This window comes from Mytilus edulis, chromosome 9 (genome assembly GCF_963676685.1).
Source record: "Mytilus edulis chromosome 9, xbMytEdul2.2, whole genome shotgun sequence".
Taxonomy (NCBI): domain Eukaryota; kingdom Metazoa; phylum Mollusca; class Bivalvia; order Mytilida; family Mytilidae; genus Mytilus; species Mytilus edulis.
This window is the reverse complement of record NC_092352.1, coordinates 11,672,158-11,691,333: the sequence shown is the minus strand read 5'-3', so window position 1 is coordinate 11,691,333 and position 19,176 is coordinate 11,672,158. Positions and strand designations below refer to the sequence as shown.

Sequence of the window (19,176 nt, the reverse complement as noted above, 5' to 3'; positions counted from 1 at the left end):
GGGTGGGGGTGGGGGATTTTATAGCTTGCTTTGGGGTATAAGTTTGGCTGATTGTTGAAGACAGAACAGTGACATGTTGTCTTATTGGAAACAACATATCTGCTCCTGCTTATATGAAATATCCAAGCAACTGGTTTCATATTATAGCACTTTGGTTTTGTTTTCTTGGATAATTTGTTATAATATGATTTTATCGAAATAGCAATAAACCCATTAAATAATATGAGGCAGGCATTACTTGTGAATGGGGACGAAGTTTGTTTAAATTTCTTTTTTTTTTGTATTTTAAATATTTGTTAAAAAAAAAGATACGGAAATACCGTAACGTTTCCGATTTTGGTTCTGTTGTTAGGGATTTTACTTGTGACGTTATTTAAGTTATGACGTCATGTTCAATGTAAACAAAGAAACGCAATGCATCAGGTAGGCCTAACGTTTATTCATACCAAAAACAAAGAATGATTAAAAATGAAATATTGGTATTGTGTTCCTTGAGTTCCTAGACTAATCAAAGTCTCACGACAACAAGACCGGAAGAAGGAAGTAGAGTTATGTGTTCTGCGCAGATCCGGAAATTAAAAAACACGACAAAAAAAAAAATTGAACGATTTTGAGTTCATTAGTACAATGAAAAATTCGGGAAATTTTCCCGATTTTTTTTTTTTTTTTTTTTTTTTTTTTTTATTGAATTTTCTACTGTAATAGGGGACTTCGTCCCAATATTATGTTGCAGAATGAAGGAAATATATAGTTAGATATATAATGATTACGTGTCATACCAACTTTTCTCTTGACCTAATCATTACTGTATATCTACCTTAAAATAATTTTTCAAGCGATAAAATATTCTCTGTTACAGATGGAGGAACAATAGTAATGGGCAATACAGGGATATCAATTCATAACCAATCTTTATTAACATGTGGAAATGGCGAGGTTATATCACAACTAGCAGTTTGTGATACTAATTATGATTGTTCTGACAGGTCTGACGAACAACATTGTGGTAAGAAATAATTCCTTTAATATATTCAAACTGAAACATTTGATACTGTAAATAACAATACCCTTTTTTTTTAAATTTAGATTAAAATAAGAGACCTGAATATACTAAATAATTTAAATGTGATCATTGTATATTCTATAGCTTATTATATCAAACAAATTTTAGTTGTTGACTAGATCGTCTCATGTTTACAACAAAAAAGATAGAATATAAAGGAGAAAAAGACAAATCTTGTAAACCACAGGGAAGCATGAACAAAACTACATATAAATGATTAAAAATTATCAAGCTTTCTTGTTATTACATGTGAAAATTCCAAAATGCTAAATTTACGTATGTAGGTTCAAAGTTTTTATTTCTATTTTTAGGTGCTATATTTCATTAACACACGAACGGTAAAATAAATATATGTGGGAGTTGAAATGATGGAATGACCTAAATTGTCATTTCATTTATGATTACTCAAACGTTTTCTATGGTGTTTTTTTCCTTTTTGATAAAACGATTCAATTCTATTTCTTTTAGAGATGAAACATTAAGTTTCTATTATCAGGTACAGAATGTTCAGGTTCCCAGTATCAATGTGCAGATGGTTCATGTATACATTTTACTTTCTACTGTGACCACATCAAACACTGCAAAGATGGATCAGACGAACAACACTGTCGTAAGTTGAATAATTATCCGAAACATATCAAAATTGTATTAAGATAAACATAATTTTTTTATGTATATATTTTACCTTCTACTGTTATCACTTTAAACACTGCATAGACGGATCAGACGAACAACACTGCCGTAAGTTGGATAATTAAACAAAAATTGCAAAATAACATTGTGATCAACATATTTTGACACATAACATATCCTAATAAAAATGTATTAATAAATGTTTGTCTTAATGGAATATTATGAGAACATGTTATAATCTAACAAAATCAGTTGGAAAGCAGGTCACGGTTTGACCCCAAGTTTATCAGCAACAATAGAGTCACGTGACCGTGAAAATTCAGTAAAAAAACGGATGAGACAAACCTCATTTTAACTCGCTGAATACTATTGTCGTAATAAAAACTTATTGACCTTACTAATCTTGAGTATCCATAGTTTATTCTCGTCAAAGCTCACAAATCAAATCAAAGTCCTTTATTCTTTATTTTATCTGCAAACTTGGAGTTCGGGTGAAAATTGTCAAGTCTCCTAAACGAAAAATCTAAATATTTACGAGAAAACTAAAAATGATGGGCTGAATTTAAATTTAATAAAGCATCTCATTAAGACAAACACTCGATATGAATATCTCGGCAATAGAATGTTGGATACGCAAACGTCAAATTGATTTCGAACCGAAGCGGTGGTTTTTATGCCGATTTGTGCAAGTGGTTATCTCCCCTTAATATCACCAGTCAAAAGTAAAAACCCAGCAAAATGCATAAAAATTAAAAAAGGAGTTTAATTTACAAAAATTAGAAAGAAAATAAACGAAACTCGATTTATAACTATGTTATGATAATATAAAGAAGAGATACTTCCCCCTATTTTTCAGAGAAGGACTAAATGTAAATATTAAAAGACAAAATATTACTGCAGTAAAAAAAAAAAAAATCAGAAATGTGGATAATGACACCTACATGTAAAATTAAAAACCTAGCTATATTGAAAGAAATTAGATCTGGCGGATAAAATATAATACATGTAATTTTTATATGTGGGATCATTCCTAGCAGAATTTTTTTAAACACTTCTGATTATATTTAATCTGAGACTACTATATAGTAGTCTCAGATTTAATGCAATAAAACATAGTTTATACAATTTCAATAATCTTTCTGAAAATTGATATAATTATTAAATAAATAGTACTGATTATATATATTTTATATTCTATAAAGTGTGACCAAGAGTCACAACAAATGTCTTCAAATTAAGAGAGCCTTTAAACTCAAGCCTATGTTTCTTAGTTGAACAGTAAAATACAAAAAAGGGATAAATTTTATAAGTTTGATACCAAAAATATTGACAGAAATTCTGTAAAAAAATATGCTTTAAATTATAAGTGAAAGTGGCACAATTTTGAATTTCAGAATCATTATTATTGTAAAATTAAACTATTAGATTAAAGCTTGCACAGTAGCCCTTTGTCATATTTCTCAGGGTATTTTATAGATTATGAAAGTAAACTTTTTGGAAAAAATGGGGCTTCTTCTCTTGAACAGGTTGCTGTATCAGCTTCTTTAAATAATTACATATTTATAAACAAAGTATTGTGTATATACTTTACCTGAATACTAGTAATAGGAAATGAAATGAAACTGGTGGGACAAATTTTGTGCATTTTACTTCAATAATGATCAAAGATGCTTAAATTTGACAAGAATTTGCCATTTGAATAAATTCAATTTTGTAAGAACACATCTCTACGAATAAACTTCTTGTTTGGCTGACTTGGCTTGATAAGCTAGTTTTTGCTCTTATTACCATAAAATTGAGAATGGAAACATCGCTTACTAAGTATAAAGAGATAATAATATAAGCAAGATTTTATTAACTGACCTTCATTTTCTTTTTTCATATGTTTTTTTCCTACAAAATTTTCTTTGCAATGCATTTTCTATTGCTATTTTTGTGCTTTTGTCCATCCATACAGTAGGCTATCAATAATTTGTCAGATCTGTCAGAATTTTCCAAGACGTTTAAACGCAATAAAGAAGATCTTTGTTTGTTGTTTCACTTTTCCAATGTGTAAATTTTTACTATGCACATGACCCTGACACATATTTTGTTATAAACGTTACATGACGTATGTTGAAAAAAGAAAACAATGTCACCGTCAATTTGTGTAGGGGATCAAAAGGGGTTTTAGTTACTTTAAAATACAAGTATCGTATGGAATTGTGAAAATCCACAACTTTTAATCAAAATTTCATTCATGTCTTTAATAAAATCAGTATTTTAGAGCACTTTGAAACAGGTACAATGAAAAGAAGCTAAACTTTACTGTTTTGAAGTAGAAACGTAGCTAAAACCAGATACAAATTCACATGGCTGGTGGTCACTAAAATTGATGTATAAAAGTAAAAAATGATGGCTTCAAAACAGTGTATAAATTTCAAATAGGTTTCCCGGTTTCATTTAAGATTATAACCGTTCTTTTATGTATTTGGATACGCAAACGTCAAATTAGGAAAAATCGATTTTTTTGGCGAACAAAAAAGATGGCTATTTTTTTTTAGAACGGACAGGATAAAGGAATAGCAATAACAAGCTATTTTTGTAGTGTTTGTATGTCGTAAAGAAATTATATAGGTCACAAAACCTACAAATTTTAAAATTTAATTGTAATAAAAGCATGACAAGTTGCAAAAAATACTTTAAACGTCAATCTTTTAGCCGATTGATTTGGCGGACTTTTTGACGTTACGGACGACTGTAGCGCCACCTAATTAATTCCCCCTGCTATTGTTGCTGATAAAGCTTGACGACAACGGACGTTTCCAAGGACTTGCTTTCCAACTGAAATACCATGCTACAACTTTAGTTTGTTACCTTGATTTGTCTCTTCTTCAGTCGGAAAGCAAGCCCTTAGAAACGACCGTTGTTGCTACTGTCTTAAGAAAACAATGGGACTGATATTAAAACCCGTCATTCTGAAATTGCGTTAATTTCGCGGAAAAAAATTTGGCGCCAATTTGGAAGTTTTTCTATTTTCTGTTTCTTACTTGCCATTTGGGTCAGAAACTGAATTCTTTCGATTTTTTAAGCCTGGATTTTATTATTAAAAGAAAATAATACTCAAACATGTCAAATTGGTCGTCTTTTAACAATTACGTAATGCCGTTGATCGTCGTTCATAAATTATGCGAAATTGTCTGTTATTTTTTCTTCTTTTTTTCCCAAGATTAATAACAAAGATTGTATACATAATACTATACAAAAAAATAATAATACGTATCTCAAAGTTTTAAAAAAATCAAGTATAACGTTCTATCACCCATTAAGAAACCCCGTTTGAACTAAATTCCAAAAGAAAGACATTTTTTGACATTGTAGTTTTTTTGGTCTTACACGTCGATGTCACCTTGCATCTGAACACAATGTTCACACATTTAGTGCGTTTGTTTGAAAAAGTAATAGCGAGATCAGCTGTGAATATTTGACTGGATTAATTATTCAGTAAAAATGTTTGACTTAACTAAAACAAGGTAAGGAAATATTATAGATTCTACTGTCTGTGCACAACCTTAACTGCTTTAGTCTAGATGACTAACACAAAACTCATTTTTTGTTTATGATAATATATTTTTTTGTGATGAAGGAATCCTGATCAATCCTGCAAGAATAAAATTAAAAAAGTCCTGTCCTAAATTTGAACTTAAAACAATCTCTTTCAGATTTGCATTGATAGTATGTTCATACTGACATGAACTTGAAGTGTGACTTATTCATGACTTATGATCTAAAACATAATTGTTGACTTAGCACTCAGAAACTGCTTTGACATACTTTTTATATAAATATTAAAATGCATAGTTATTACTTTTTTTAAATAGAAGAAGAAACATATAAGACCAAGTCTTTTTGTTCATATTTATTTCCAAGATCATGATTAGAACCATTTATCTATTTGTTTAGTGTTTTTTTCATAATGTGAGTCCATTCATTAGAACTTGCATGGAATTAATGAGACAACATTTATTGTTATATATATATTTAGTTTGTTCATACAAGGATTGCACACTAATTTCCTTTTATTTCGAATAATGAAAAATTTACACTCAGAATACTTTTGTTATAATATCTTTTAAGTTTAAATGAAATTTTTAAGGTAGGACTGTAATAAAAAGGAATTCCTGTTTTTGATCAATTTAATCCTGTCTTGATCCAGTGTTCATGAATATTTTGGCTACCCCTTGTATTAATGAAGTAGAAATTTATTTCTGTGTTAAGATAATTTGGTTGCAGCATTAAAAATACTTACCAAAATATAAATTAATTCTTGGAATAATAATGTTATGAATTTATATGGCACATAGTCATACAGTGGGGCTAATTTCACAGAGACTGAACTCAAGTTCTGAAAAGTGTTCAAATGTGTTTTTCAATTTTTTTTTACACATGTCTTTAGTATCAAAATATATTAAGTAAAACTATTTTAATAATATCCACATGTAAATAAAGCATATGGTGCTTAATTCAATAATAGTTTGTTCATGAAAGTGTCAAACAAAGGGACGTAACTCGTAAATTACTATCGGCCCCGCTTCGTCCGAAATATCGACACATCGAAGTGGCACATTTGCGTATCTCAGCATATCAACTGGCACAAATTTGACATATCATAGTCCAAGTTATGTTACATAACATAATTTAAATTCAGCATAGCTTCCCGAGAAGTTAAGAAAGAAAATTACGATTTTAATTTCTTTTCACCAATTTTTTTGGTCAACACCTACACTTGGAAGACAAATTTTGAGAGAAAAAAATTATTTAAATTCATAATTGAGTTGATGAATATATTTCTTATATACTCAAGAATGTTTACTTAAAAGCAAATAAGTTTAATTCATGCAAACAACTACAAATTCAAAAAAACGGGCTTCACTTTTTTTGGTAAAAAAATGCCCATATATGGTAATCACATGACGTCCATTGTTGCTTTAAGAAATGGGGTCAAACCGGGGTCAGCTTTCCGACTGTTCTTAATCGATTTATGAGATTTTGAAACCAACCAGTAAACCACTGTCGCACTAATTTCTTGGTAAAAAGGACGTAGATTGCATCCGTATCAGTTTCAAAAAGTATTACTTTTTTTTGTTACACCTCTGAGACATAGGAATGAAATCACAGCATTTCAAGAGGTGGCATGACTATTTGAATAATGCTTTATATCTTGGAAGTAACAAGACTTGATAACTAAAGCTTCTATACCGTTTCATTCTGGATTAAATGTTGCCATTGACCTCATTTCTGAAGTGCATCGACTGCTTTAAAACCTGCATATGAAATACATATAAATGCGGCCACAGCATCGAGTGAATTACTATATTTTCACACTCGAGACAGTTAAATTTCAAATTAAAACGCGTGGCTTGCCGAGCCTTATAAATATACAAATTTAACTGTCGATAGTGGATAAATACCGTATTGCCCGAAATTTGGTGGTGAAATTTTTTCTCTCAATTATTTTGTATCAATGGTTCTGATTGGATGACAGTAAGCGTAAAATGCTCTATCTCCTTGTCTGTAACTAAGGAAGCCGACATTTTGAATTGCAGAATGTATTTACATGTAATTTCTACAATAATAAGGAAAAAAAACTCATATGTTGCACCTTAAATCTTCTGTTTATCAAATTTTATTACATTTTGAAGCAGCCAAGAAGCCAGAAAACGCCCGATGTAAACGTTTGACGCCGGAAGCATACTTATGACGTCACCTAGTTTAGGGACCAAAGAAGCTAACATCTTTTCGTGGAATTTTCTTAAATAAAAATTTTACACTGAAAGAATGATTGAAATTTAATTATGAAGTTGTTTTGCATTAGAAAAGAGATAACTGTATTGTATTTGAAGCTTTGCGGACGTCCATCGGTAGTTTTACTGTCGCAAATACCCGTTTACCCGTCTCCACTCCGCGTCGCCAGGTAAATTAAATTTATGACAGTAAAACTACAGATGGACGTCCGCAAAGCTTCAAATACAATACATTTATCTCTCAATTATCTTTTTTTTTCGAACGATCTGCACAAAGATGTGTTCTTTCTATGTGACGTCATTTGGCATGATTGCCTTTGACGTAACAATAGAAATTTTTAGAGGAAAGTAAGTTTGAAGTCGAATTTTGACCAATGACAAATTGAGATCAAACGAATCACACGTATCAGGTCAGGAAAAGGATAATTCGGTGTAATTTGAGAAATATTAATATAAATTCAATCATGATGCAAATGGTTTAACGTAAAATGCGTAATTGACTCATTCCCAACTGCAAGTTGAGATTTTCTTAAATTTATTTCTCTACCTAATCAAAGGAATTGATAATCGCTGACAAATAGTACTATGATTGAGTTGAAATGAGTTTGTTCTTTGAAATTTTTCTACTAGATTCTGTTGATCAGTCTTGTCTCGAAAAATCTCAATATTCAACTCTTGATTTTTGTTTAGGATGGAGAAAATGTAAAGATGGTGAATGGCAGTGTGACAACAAACAGTGTGTTCCTTCAGCACAACGCTGTGACATTACAATAAATTGTTTTGATGGATCCGATGAGAACAGTTGTGGTATATACACTTATATCCTTATTAAATTGCTACTGCACAAAAGGTAAAATGATCCATAAAAAACCTTTGAAGAATTAGGTTCAAATGTTAAAATGGTAAGTCTGTAGAAAATTCAATATCATCATTTATCTCACATTTCTAGGGATACGATTGGTTAAAAGCAACCGCGTGGAGACCGTGCATTTTTCATATAAGGTTAGAAGGCGGGACTTATTTCAATACACGGTTAGTAGTAGTGTTACGTCCCTTTATAAAAACAACACGGCGTTGAGGAACAATTGAAAGGTTTTAACACATGAAGAAATTGATGATGAACGATTGAACACATTTAAAGCTTACAAGTTGTTATTATTGGCGTTGTTTTTGTTAGGACAAATACAAGTAGGTTCTAAATACTAAGTATTGAAGACTTAATCACTTTGATGGGCCACTAGTCTTGATACCACATGTTAAGATAGTCGGTAAGATAAATTCGTTCCATAGTGTTTTTGTGACCTACTACAATATATATGGGATCGGTAAATTCAATTTGGAGATTTGAGATTCAGCAACAACAATATCATGTTATCTATAAGCATATATTTTTTCAAGACATTCCCCATATATACCATGTTATCACACTGTTAGGACTAATATTTAATCAAAAATAAATTTTGCTTATCTATTTGTCTTCGTTTGGCATCAGTTCTGTCAGTAATCTTTTATCACTACTTGTTCATGAGTTTTCTATTTTAGGTACTGTAAATCAAGAAATTATTACGTGCATTTATTATTGCAATTTTGTCAACTTAGACTAAAATGCGATTTTAATTTTTGCGATATTGAGAAAATCCTGTTTAATTCATATGAACAATTTCAAAATGTGAGTTTAAATAATGCGATTATAACCCTGTCGGATTTTTCGCAATGATAAAAACAACGCAATAATTTCTGAATTTACAGTACATTATTTTTTAAAAGTCATGGCACGAATTACTCTTTATCTAATTTTGATATGAGTTACCAGGTTCAACCCATCATTATTTTTCTTAAATGACCTGTACCAAGTCAGTAATATGGCAGTTGTTATCAAATAGTCCGTTTCTATGTATTTTTGTGTTGGTTTTTGGAGCAGTTCAGTGTTTCTGTTGTTCCGTTGTTTTCCTCTTATAGTTGATGTGTTTCCCTCGGTTTTAGTTTGCAACCTAGATTTGTTTTCACTTAATCGATTTATGACTTTTGAACAGCGGTATACTACTGTTGCCTTTATTCAATTGCCTTCTTTATGAACAGTGCTGAATCGTTTTAATTCTAACCTTCACTGAGATAAACAATAAATTATATATAGCCTTCTATTATAACGTTTTGCTCGTGATTGCTCACACTTTATGGACCGTAGAATTTATATCTCGTTCTTATGTCGTACTGTTACACCACTGTCTCAGGTTACGGGATGGTTGGGATCCCGCAAACATGTGTAACCCCGCCACATTATGTATGCATGTCCCAAATCATGAGCCTATTATTCAGTGGTTGTCGTTTATTGCTGTGTTACATATTTGTTTTTCGTTCATCATATCTAACATAAATAAGGCCGTTAGTTTTCTCGTTTGAATTGTTTTCCATTGTCATTTCTGGGCCTTTATAGCTGGCTTACGGTATGGACTTTGCTCATTGTTGAAGGCCGTACGGTTGCCCATAGTTGTTAATTTCTGTGTCATTTGGTCTCTTGTGAAGAGTTTTCTCATTGGCAATCAAACCACATCCTCTTTTTAATAATCATTATCAATGTGTGTCAATATTTTTGGTATTTTCTCTTTTTTCTTTTTCTTTTTGTGTTTTATGGTTTATGAGTGCTACTTCATTTACTCCCTCTAAAATGTTCTATTAGGAAATAAAATCAAATATATCTGCAAAAAATGTATACATGTCGTACAGACTCATTTTATGATTTAAAAAATGTATACAAAGGATGACCAGCTTCTTTAAATTTTTAACCAAATCTTGATTTGGTCAATTATGTGTCTATTCTGTGTCTATAGTGCTGTCCAATATTTTATTAGTTTTAATTTTCCTTTTGTGCATTTTGGTTTTTGATACCTACTTTGATAACCTCTACTGGAAGACGAAACTAAATATCCATATTCTAAAGAAAAAAAATGTCTACAGGAAGTAATCTGTTCGTAGTGTTTGAAACCAAGAAAAATCGTATAAAAGAAAATAGAGCATTCAGTGATGCCGCAAAAATAAACAAGTAATAAGCTACAAATAAGAAAAAAGCAATAGGCTCAAAAAAGCTCATAGTTCTCAAACTTTTTCACTATGCTATTCAATACTGTATCATAAGAGATAAACGATTCTTATATTTGTGAAGTATGAATGGTATATATGCATGAATGATAAGTTAGTAATTCAAGGGGCATTCAAATCACGAGTTAAATCCCATTACTTTGTACGCATTATATCATTCAAATAGTTTAACATATTTATTCAACAGAGAGAAATAAATAAGATTAATTTAAGTTTCATTTAAGTATAATAGTGAAACTTTATAATCAAATTTTCGCATAAAATGAGAGATCGTCCTATTTTTCTGATTGTTTACTCTCCATGATTTACGTAAAAACATGTAAAGCTGCATTTTAGTAAACAAATGTGAACATGAACAACATTCAAACTAAAGTTATTGTAACCCATCGAATTCAGTGTTACTACCATCTGTCTTTGGGGTATATATTAACAAGATAGCGTCACAATGCTTCCATCGCACTTCAGCGTCAACCCATTGAAATTCAGTGTGACCATCACGGTTTAGAGTACCCTCGCGGTTCAAAAGTCCTACATATATAAAAATAAGAAGATAATGTATGATTGCCAAAACTTATTTGTGGAATTTCATGAATTTACTATTGTGATTGTGTTTTCCTAAATATTGATAAATCAAACTTTTGAATTTCTCTGATCTTCGTAAGCGGTATAGATATTCCTGTGTTCGTCTTAACAATTTCAGTCCTGTAGGTCCTACATATTGTCTACCACACTGTGACTTGGTTCTAATTACCAGATCTATGAAGCATATGGTTTTAAATAACTGTCACGGAAAAAAGGAGAACGAAACAGCTCCCCAGTTCAATATGTTCACTGTTCACCTTCCAGAATATTTGAAGATATACAAAATGTATGCTGATAACGACGTTGATTTTATTTAGATACTCCGACTGTGAGGGGTTTTTCCATTGATGGCGGTTTAATCTATGTTAGAATTCGGGTTTAATAGCCAGTTGATATTCGTGAAGTTGTTATATAAAGTTTCTTTCCAGTTCTCAAAATCATTACTATTTAACGGATTTTGAGAAAATATGTTTCATTAATTATATTTTGTTATTTTTTTCCCTAAAGAGCATAACATATAATACTGTCATTATGTTTACACTTAAAATGTTTGACTCCTAAAGATGTACACCTCTCAGGAGCCAAACATTTCCACTAATTTTTTCTTAACCTGATTTTTGGGTTTATAGGACTGTAAAAAAAAAATTGGTGAAGAAAAAAATCATATGGTGGTGCACTTCGTTTTTTTGCTACGGCCATTTGAAAGTACCAAAATTCTGATGATTTCCCAATTATTCATCATTTTGTACCCATTTCTGGGCTATTATGATAAAAATATCACAGTTTTCCAACTAAATCTTTTCATATTTTCAATAAAGATGAAGTTGACCAATCTGAAAAAATTTAACTTAAAAAAAAAACTATATGTAGGTGTAAATATAAGAAAGTTTCATACCATTGTGTTGCTTTTTTGTGTCAAATTTAACATGCTGTCAATTTTGTTATTTTTGGGTTTTTCTTTTTTTTAGAACAATAAGCATATTATTTCAATTTCTTTGTTATAAATGATTGAAAAAATATATATCAATTTGAAAAGAACAAATTGATATGAGATGCACATGTTTCTGGTAAAATCATTTCTTGTACCCCTCATCCATTTTCTCAACATTGTAGCTAATGAGACTGATTTGATTGTTAATTAAATTTGAAAATTGTATTACCCCAAAACTACTTATTGTAAATACACAATTTTTCATAGAGTTCAGTTTGATTATAATGTTTCTTTAAATTCATTGATATTTCCACTTAGCTTGTATCGCATGTTTTGGGAATAATTCCAGAACGAGATTTCAACGAGACTGAAACGTCAGAAGAATGTGCGTATTGTTATTGTTTTACTTTTCTACATTGGCTAGAGGTATAGGGGGAGGGTTGAGATCTCATAAACATGTTTAACCCCGCCGCAATTTTGCGCCTGTCCCAAGTCAGGAGCCTCTGGCCTTTGTTAGTCTTGTATGATTTTAAATTTTAGTTTCTTGTGTATAATTCGGAGTTTAGTATGACGTCCATTATCACTGTACTATTATGCATATTTTAGGGGCCAGCTGAAGGACACCTACGGGTGCGGGAATTCTCGCTACATTGAAGACCCATTGGTTGCCTTCGGCTGTTGTTTGCTCTATGGTCGGGTGGTTGTCGCTTTGACATATTCACCATTTCCTTTCTCAATTTTATCCTTAAGATTCAATAACGAAAGTTTATCTTTTTTTCAGTCAAGAATGAATTTTAACCGATGAATAAGTCGCCTATATTCAGCGGACAACTTAAACTAATGAGGAATTTTTTGTTATCCGAAAAAAATAATTGTCTTCTGAATTTTGTTAATATTCTTTTTAATTATTGTTGGATTTGGTATCAATGATCAACGAAAGCGTCGTTCATGTATAAGTTACAGATGTGTGTGTTCAGCAGTAAGAACGGATAAAAGTTTATGCATTTATTTCAGTCTGTAGATTTTTTAGGATCAATTTGTTTCAAATTGTAATATCTAGAAAAGGAAAATTTGACTGATGAGTGTCGATGGATGCAAAATGAAAACAAAGATTTAAAAATTTTATAAAAAAACGACCAACTCATATAATAATATTCTTATTTTATTAAAATATTTATATATATTTTTCTATAATAAGAAACATTTCGGTTCAAGACCTTTAATATAATTTTTTTGGTGCCTTTTTCTAATTATCGACAAAACACCAAAACGAGTTAATATATACAGTTATATTGTTATAAAAGTTCAGCCATGAGAGACAAAAAGCAAATTTTGCATGAACCTTACGTACACGATATTAATATAACGAATTTGGTAACATGTTGTGAATTTAAAAATACTAAATTAAATTAAAGAAAATGCCTGTACCAAGTCAGGAATATGACAGCTGTTATCCGTTCGTTTGATGTGTTTGAGCTTTTGATTTTGTCATTTGATTAGGAACTCTCCGTTTTGAATTCTCATTGGAGTTCGGTATTTTTGTTATTTTACTTTTTAATTTCGTTCCTATTGTTTTAATATGTATTGTTGACAAATTTGATTTTAAATATAATCCTACTAAAAGGATATTTAAATCATAACAAGTAAATACCCCTTCAACTAGACAAAGGAGTAAAAAAGTCTTGTTTCAACAAACACAGAATTGAAATAGGGGCAACATTGCAAAGATGGAATCTTAAAGAATCGGCAATTCTACTTTCCTTGAAAAATGAAACATATCTTACATATACATGTATTTAACATTTCGCAGTATTGTTAAGAACTCTGTACTAAAATGCATGATATCAATAAAGATGAACAGATTGAAATATAACTCTTATTTTCCAATCAGATTAGCATCAATTGAAGAGCGACATGACGTGATTATATATATATTTATTTTTCAGAAACTTGTAGTTTTAACACTTTCCAATGTTATGATAAATCATGTATCAGTCAAGATCGTGTATGTGATACTATATCTGACTGCCCTGGAAAATATAATGAAGATGAGTATGGTTGCACATATAGTGCATTACAGACATCGTGTGAACAATGGTGGGTCATTGGAGCGAGATTAAATGGGATGTACTCTATAGATCAAGGAACAGAAGGTATATTATATAACCGCATTAAAATTTAGTTTTGATTCAAGTATTGATGACCTCAAGACACTTTATTATTGAGGCACAATTTACTAAGATGATCTTAAAAAAATAGATGAAATTGGATAAACATCAGTATAAAACGTATTCTACAAAATACCTAAGATTAAGAAAACCACATGGAGCTGATTACAGGGTTAGGGCTAGGGTAAGTGCTTATGCTTTATCGCTTTGTTTTTTCAATAACTATCTTTCTTTCATATACATGCAAACTAAAAAGGATGTCATAGCTAGGATATGTAACTTCGAATGTTCATTCCTAATAGAGGTAAATTAAAAAAAAAATCAAAATGATTTAGAACTGAAAAGAATTACTTAACTTTCGAGATGTTTTTATCAAGTAGGGGGCTTCGAATTTGATGATAGTAAATAAAAAAATTACTTGGACACATCTGTTTGCTAAGATATTTCTATTATGGGTTCTCAATAAGTAGTCTAAGATATGTGCTTAGTGACATTTTTGTTGTTAGAAATGAGGGATGACAGTCACGTCCTCTCTGTGTTTTTTTTATGTCTCTCTTTGCATCTATCTGACGAGTAAAGTCTTTTTCAACTGATTTTTATAGTTTGTTCTTATTTTGTGCTGTTACATCACTGTCCCAAGTAATGGGGAAGGTTGAGCGCTCACACAATTGTGTAACCATTCCATATTGATATTCATGTCATGATTAGAAAATACATGGAATAACACCAGTACAAACCCAAACCCAATTTGATATTCATATACGTGGCTATATATAAAACCAATCTCTTTTATTTTTAGAAATTTAACTATCTTATATTAACGTCACTTTGTGTAGCGTTGATTCATTCATGTGACGCGCATTTTTTACTTTTTTTGTGCTTTCAAACCCACCATTTTTTCATAAAATGTCCATTACCAAGTCAGGAATATGGTAGTTGTTATCAAATAGTCAGTTTCTGTGTATGTTGGCGTTTGTTTTTTGTGCAGCTCAAGTGTTTCTGTTGTTCCGTTGTTTTCTTTTATACTTGATGTGTTTCCCTCGGTTTTAGTTTGTAACCCGGATTTGTTTTCGCTTAATCGATTTATTACTACTGAACAGCGGTGTACTGCTGTTGCCTTTATTTAACCTCGTATTATTCTTTATCACATACGTTGGGTTTTGCATATGTAATAACCTCAAAGTTGCTATGGGCAATAAAGAGGTTATTGATTATTGCACCCTGATTCCAAATGACGTGTCGTCATTGTATCCTTAACGACAATTGATAACACTTTTGTAATAAAAAAAAATAAGATTTTACCTGTTATGTTTCATTTAATTGTTATAATTGAACTTGTTTTTTTCTTTTCCGCAGAACTTAAATATGTGATAAATATGTTATAACATGCCCTGGTATCATCCCTCGACCCAGATCAACCCTCGTCTAAAGCCTCGGGCCGATATGGGAGTCTTTGGATGATACAAGGGCCAATATGGAAAAGGGCATGTCATAATCTGTACTTATTTTGCCTGTCCGAAGTCAGGATCTGTCGTTAAATGGTTGTCGTTGGTTCATGTCTTTCATGTTTGTTTTTCGTAAATTGTTTTGTTATAAATTAGCCATTCAGTTACCCAATTGAAATTATTTCGATTCTATAAGAATAGAAGTTCTGTAGTATTATTTCAATTTCAGTTTTTTAAACAAAATATCGGCATAGCGTTTGTAAATAGGTTCTGATACATGTGGATCTACGTGGGAGGTATAGTGTAACATCCATTATTATGTATTTCTCTGAGTCTGCGCTAAATATAGATATGTAAACCTCAGATCTATGTACAACCTCAAATCTGTGTCCGTTTCTCAAATCCATGCCCATCATGACGTCAATCGCTAATCTATGTCCGTAATAAAGATTCGGCCTCAAATCGTGACGTCATTCTCAAATTTGTGTCCGTTAAAAAGATAAGGTCTCAAATCTGTGTAATATTTTTTTTCCAATTTGCTTCCCATGCGCAAATTTATGCCGTCTAATAAGTTCGGCCTTATAGGTTTTTTATTTTATTTAGTTAGACCCCATTCACACTAGCATTTTTTTTTTAATCGATCTAATTTGAATCGATCTAAATAAAACCAGTTAGCGTTCACATTATCTTTAATCATAACGATCTCTATCGGTTTAAACCGATCCACTAGCTGCGTTCACACTACAATTAAAAACGCAATCGATCTAACCTTTTTACCCGAAAAACTGTAAACATTGTGTATATATATAGAACTGATTTATAAAATTCATCTATTGAAACTCTGACACACACACTTGAAAAAAAATGGATAAAGTTATTGTTTCTCCTGAATCAGAAGTTAACATTTTGGTACAGGTGTTATTGCCGTTTTCTTTAATTTCGAAAAAAAATTATCTGTAGTAACGAAGTTATAACACGACGAAGTATTGCGTTTCCGAGAAAGAAAAAATAATAATCTTATAAAAGAAGACACAGATTTCGCAAATCTATGCGATGGCGAAGACAAAATGTTTTCAGTTTGTTTTATATAAATGTCTGTAAACAGAGAAATATGGGTTAAACAACGAACCTCTGAGATAGTTTTGGCGCTGTACATGCTCATACGTGTTTTTCGATTCAGTCGTACTAGTTAAAACCGATCGCTGCGTTTTTATTTAAAGTAAGATCGGTTTACTTTAGATCGATTCAAACTTAACTACCTCTTTTGATGTTTTAGTTTAGACCGATTGAAGATCGATTCAAAGCGTTCACATTGGCCCTTAAATCGATCTAAAGTGAACCGGTATAGTTTAAATCGATAAAAATGTCCTAGTGTGAACGGGGTCTAATTTCCCATAATTCAATATTATGTTGGTGTGTATTCTCCATGTATGTACAAGAGCTGAAGTATAGTATGCGTTTAAGAAAATCCGACTTAATTATTTAGCTGATATTTATAATATTGTTTCAAGTACGGTCTTATATGCTTTTTGTTTTATTATGTCATTTTTCCATTTTTGCGTGGGTTATTATTGTATGCCGTCTTTATTTATTTTAATAAAAAAGACGGCGTACTTCGTTTTGTCTTATGAATTTGTTCATATCGCTGTTTCATTGACATTCACACCCCTTTATCTATGTTTTCCTTGAATACCAGTATCAAAGAATCATTATAAATTGATAAGAATAAAACGTTCTTTATATTTGAAATATTTGAGAATCACAATAGAACATATATCAATTGTTTGGTCTTAGCTGATATCTATTTAGTTCAAATGTAAAACTTGTAATAATGTCTTTAATAACGAAAATAATTCCCCGAGAAGATTCATTCTTTATGTTTTGGCACATTCCTTCCCTCCAGAAACCAGATATAAACACTGCAGCCCCTTTGATCATGGCTGGATTTGTTTTGAATTATAAATATTCCCCAATAGTAGAAGAAAGTAAAAATATCCCGATAATTGTCAGAAAACATTTCAAGAGGATAAATCTCTAGTTGACGTTTTTGAAAATATTCAATCAGTCCACTATTCATAACAGATTTTCCTCCAGTTTAAAAAACAAAACATAAAGCAGTTTTAAACCATGTATATTAAAAGATAAAATGTTAACCTTGCTTTTGACATATAAACCACTTGTTCAATGTTTGTTCGGTGTGAGTAAATGCTCCGAAATAAAGGCCGTACTTACACCTGTAATTGTTTAACTTTTCATCGTTTACTTGATGACGTTTTGTTATGTTTTACGTCAATGAAAGGACATAGATTTGAACTAAAAATGGCCATAGCTTTGAGTAAATAAAGGACATAGATGAGAGACAATACAGGACATAGATTTGGAACGTCTATGACGCAATATTAAAAAGAATATAGATTTTCGGAAAGGACATAGATTTGAGGCCGGACATAGATTTGAGGCTAACATATATATCGAGAATTTTAGCACGGTCACGGTTGTTTACAAAGCAAAAGAAGCACGTCATATTAGAATAAAAAATAATTCAAACACGTTACGTTGTCATTACCTTTAATTTAATTTCAGATACATATTTGGTATACTGTGAATTCAACGATAAAGGCAATACACTACTGATCTCAACCTTCTTTTTTTATAACAATGTTGGTACTTCATTTGGCTATACTGGGTCGTCATCCTTCCATTATAATGAAGTTAGTTTTCCTGTGGATATGATAAAAGGTGTAATGAAGAAAAAATACCGGTGTTCACAAAATGTTAAAGTGACATGCTATTTCCATGACGCTTTCTCTTCTGATTTCTCAAGAACGTATCCAGAATATTTTGATGTGACCTACAATAAAAGGCAAGTACTTGAACGTTACTTAATTCTGACGTACAACGTACCACCATTCTCAAATTCATAAATGTCGCTTCCTTTATATGTTACCTATGAATTAACTCACTTTGACAAACTAAATTTATGACGCAATAGGCCATTTATTTTAAACAGCTTTTGCAATGGTTCTCGTCATTTATTGTTCGACACATGTCTACAAACAGTATGCTCTAACGGAATTATATGCAGAAATTGTTTCAACACACACGGATCCACTTTGATTGTGATAAATATTGGCTTTTTGGTGTTAAACGGTTAAGCGATAAATTGTATAGCATCTTTCAAAAAAATGTTTTATCCGATTTGAAAAAAATTATTTCACCTCTGGAATTTGTAAATCACCTTTAGGTAGAGTATATCTGTTGTTTCTGACTCTTCGAATTACATTTGATGCCTTACATTAAGAACCTTGTTTTGACATTTTCCTTGTTTACTATTTAAAGGATTTTGTTTAATAAATCAACAAATATTAGTCTTGAAACATGTTTCCTACAATTTTGCTGGTCAAAACCTGATCATTTAGCTTTTTTCCTTGGTAAAAGAATCCAGCGCTTATGGTTTTTAATGAGATAACGGTAA

At 31.1% G+C, this 19,176-nt stretch overlaps 1 protein-coding gene across 1 annotated transcript; it reads left to right on the top strand.

Annotated features, from left to right (window-relative positions):
* The first annotated feature begins 862 nt into the window (after positions 1-862).
* LOC139489515 (low-density lipoprotein receptor-like) lies at positions 863-18,803 on the top strand. Its single transcript, XM_071276002.1, has 5 exons — positions 863-1,006; positions 1,560-1,673; positions 8,170-8,286; positions 14,035-14,241; positions 18,285-18,803. Exons 1-5 carry the CDS (start codon positions 877-879, stop codon positions 18,623-18,625), a joined length of 909 nt encoding a protein of 302 aa, XP_071132103.1. The 5' UTR covers positions 863-876; the 3' UTR covers positions 18,626-18,803.
* Positions 18,804-19,176: the final 373 nt, after the last annotated feature.

What these genes read in the sequence shown, in the direction of transcription:
- LOC139489515 (XM_071276002.1), top strand. Translation starts at nt 877, where the DNA reads ATGGGCAATACAGGGATATCAATTCATAACCAATCTTTATTAACATGT. An exon ending in ATCAGACGAACAACACTGTC is followed by an intron (nt 1,674 to 8,169) that starts GTAAGTTGAATA and finishes ATTTTTGTTTAG; the next exon opens with GATGGAGAAAATGTAAAGAT. An exon ending in TATAGATCAAGGAACAGAAG is followed by an intron (nt 14,242 to 18,284) that starts GTATATTATATA and finishes ATTTAATTTCAG; the next exon opens with ATACATATTTGGTATACTGT.